The following is a 3,043-nucleotide window of genomic DNA, read 5'->3' as shown; positions in this document are numbered from 1 at the left end:
TAAAAAACCATTAAACCAAAGCAAAGAATATGCTAAAATGAAATTCACATAAAATGTCTTTGGGTAAGAAGTTTTATATTTTAACTTTAATGAAAACAAAATTAAGATGAACTGATATTAAGTGTCTGCATTTAGACACTTGTAAGACTATTTACAAATAGATTCCAAAAGCCAAAAATCTAAAGAAATAAATATCGATCATTCACAAAATAAAAATAAAATATGTAAAAAAACTGAACATTCAAAAATCCAACAAATTACTCTACATTTTTATCCAGAAATTTACACATGGGTTTCCTGGTTAAGAAGGCTCTATGCTATCATATTTTCCAATCACCGTGATTCCTGTAGTTATGGATTGTCACTTATTCTACCAGTAAAACGTGGATGGTCACTTATTCTACCACTAGAACGTATTGGAAATTTCATGCAAAAGCTGAGCAAGTTGAGCAGGGCAAGAGAAGAAGGGGCTGTGATCAGACACTTCCAATTTGTAGACTCTATCTGGGGGATTATCGGCTATCATCTTCTTCTGCAGTTCCTCCAATATTGCCTTATCCTGCTTTGCCACTATGTACACTCGAGGGACTCTGCCATAATTCTCACTGCTGTATACTACCTCTTCGTCCAACGCAGGGCTATTTCTGAGAAGGCTCCCCGCTAACGTGATATCCTGTGCTTGCGTGCATCAGATCATTTTCAGCAACTTAAATTGGCTCAAAACGTTCAGAAGAACAAGCAGAATGTACAATAGAAACGACCCAATATATATTTAGTTAGCAGGAGAATGTACAATAGAAACGACCCAATATATATTTAGTTAGCAGGAGATCACTATCATCTGCGCGTTAGTTACCTGAGAGGGGGTTTTGTCATAAAGATACTCTTGGGCGAAGTTGCTCCCAAATTTGAAAGACGTCGGCCTGCTCGGTTGTCCTTCATCTCCATACTTGAATTCTGTGTCTCCCCATGTTTGATTTCTCTGATAAACCTAAGAAGAAGCAAGATAAACCTAAGAAAGAAGCAAAAAAGCATGATCTTCATCTTCATCAGAGAAGAAGCAAGATAAACCTAAGAAGAAGCAACAAAGCATGATCTTCATCTTCGTCAAATGAAATGAATGGTTTATTAATTCTGTGTGTAGCATCTAGTTAGGTGGATTAATTTGAATGATTCAGTGATTTAAGCTTTATATTGTAGGCCTTGAATCTGTCTCTAACCTAATGAGATGTCCTAGTTAAAATAATACAAGAAAGTGCTCCAGATATATATATACCTGGTGTGTTGGTATACATATAATTGTAATACCTGATCTATAAGCTGTAGCGGTGTTGTACCGGAGACGGGCATGAAAGCAGTGACGAATACAGCCGCAGCAATTTTTTGTGGGAATTGCTCCATCGTATAGGTCAAATTCAGGCCCCCAATACTGTGACCAACTAATATTACTTTCTCCTCCTCTGTTCCATCTCCATGTGGAAGAGCATTAATGAAGTTTGTGAGCGGTTCGTTGTACTCGGCCAAGCTTCGAATCCCGTCACCATCCTTTGGGTTGAGCCCAGCTCCCGCAAGATCGACCGCTGTGACCTGATGACCGGTCTTTTTGAGCAGATCTGAGAGCTTGTACCAACACCACGCTCCATGACACGCTCCGTGCACCAGAACGAAGTGTTTCGATCCCGCCTCCATCTACTGGCCGTCTTACCCAGATTGGCAAAGATCCTATCTCGAGAATGGCTGCCTCGGTCCGAAATGGTGAAAACGTAAGGTCTTACACGCCTTAATAAATGGAAATATCTCGATCATCGCATATAAGTGTGTGGTGCTGCGGTAAGTTCTAAGAGTTTGCCACCTTGACTTAATGAGTCCCTTCGGTGTTTAGAATAAGCTAAACCTAGTCATAAACAAATATCATTTTTGGGATATAAAATCATTTAAATACCATTTGAAATTGGTTATGCAAGTTTGGTGAAGTTTGCATGATCCTACTTTGATAAATGAATTAATATAATGATTAAATTGAAAAGGTAACAGTAAAATGAATTAGACATTATTCGAAGTTGGTTAAGGTGTGAACGGTGTCAGTGATTATTCTTAAGTTTAGAAAAAAGAGTCAATATAATGAGTAAATTGAGAAAATTGGTTACAATGTGAGGGGTTATTATATTTATGTTTTGATAATTAAATTAATGTAATGATTAAAATGAGAAATTAATATTAAATTATTCTTGAAAGTGGTTATGACAGATATGTTGTTAGCAATTGTTTAGTTATAATTTATAACATTATTATAATTATTTTGATATAAGATTAAATTGAGAAAATGATGTAAAATGATTAATTATGATAGGGATATCTTCAATTTGTATGGAGTAATTTTAGTTATAAATAATCTAATTTTATAAATATTATGAATATATATATATATATATATATTTTGTTATTTAGCTAAAATTATGATTCTTTGAAATTATACATATGGTGAATATTTTTTTATGAAGATAATGTGTGTGTGAATGAGAGAGAAGTTGACCTTCTATTCATCATTCAAAGAAACACAAACTTTATAGACTTGGTCTACTTTGGTTTGCCATTAGGTGAACCAAACCATTGTAAGACTTAATCTTTTAACTATCTAATTTTGATAGTCAAGATGGAAACAAAAAATGACTAAGTTCTAGCTCAATGAATAATATTGTCTAGCCAAGTAGCTAAAAGAAACTAATAAATAGGAAACTTAGAAAATAAATTGTATAAGCAATAGTAGATCATGGGGACTAAGATGAGTTCGAGGGCTCCGCTGTAATTGGTTTCTTGTTTTTCCATTGAGAATTTCAGAGGTATGGTGCAAGTCCCAAATGATTTTAATCCTTTGCATGGGATGATCAGAGTTCTTTATGTAGTGTTGGAGCTCATCAAGCATAAGTGGAATCTCCTCTTTAGCATTCTTATCAAGCAACATTGTTCCTAATCAGTTCATATGCTAATATAATTCAATTATGCACATATATTGATTTTGATTATGCTTCGTATGACTCGTGTT

The 3,043-nt window shown here is 34.8% G+C and overlaps 1 protein-coding gene across 1 annotated transcript; it reads right to left on the bottom strand.

The window, feature by feature from the left end:
• Nucleotides 1–235: 235 nt before the first annotated feature.
• Nucleotides 236–1,777, bottom strand: LOC149156163 (methyl jasmonate esterase 1-like). Its single transcript, XM_089441940.1, has 3 exons — nt 1,309–1,777; nt 857–991; nt 236–673 (listed from the first exon to the last, which is right to left on the bottom strand). Exons 1-3 carry the CDS (start codon nt 1,687–1,689, stop codon nt 407–409), a joined length of 783 nt encoding a protein of 260 aa, XP_089298066.1. The 5' UTR covers nt 1,690–1,777; the 3' UTR covers nt 236–406.
• Between the last annotated feature and the right edge of the window lie 1,266 nt (nt 1,778–3,043).

This window comes from Pinus tabuliformis, chromosome 9, assembly GCF_031772625.1.
Source record: "Pinus tabuliformis cultivar Carrire ecotype Pingquan chromosome 9, CPIR1, whole genome shotgun sequence".
Lineage (NCBI taxonomy): Eukaryota > Viridiplantae > Streptophyta > Pinopsida > Pinales > Pinaceae > Pinus > Pinus tabuliformis.
Note: the sequence above shows the minus strand (reverse complement) of the source record. Positions and strands in the feature narration are given on the sequence as shown.

Bases quoted from the DNA above. Each gene is read 5' to 3' on its own strand.
- LOC149156163 (XM_089441940.1), bottom strand. From the start codon at position 1,689: ATGGAGGCGGGATCGAAACACTTCGTTCTGGTGCACGGAGCGTGTCAT. The intron at 992-1,308 runs GTATTACAATTA...GCTTCTTCTTAG, and splicing joins CGCTACAGCTTATAGATCAG to GTTTATCAGAGAAATCAAAC. The intron at 674-856 runs GTAACTAACGCG...ACGCAAGCACAG, and splicing joins ATGACAAAACCCCCTCTCAG to GATATCACGTTAGCGGGGAG.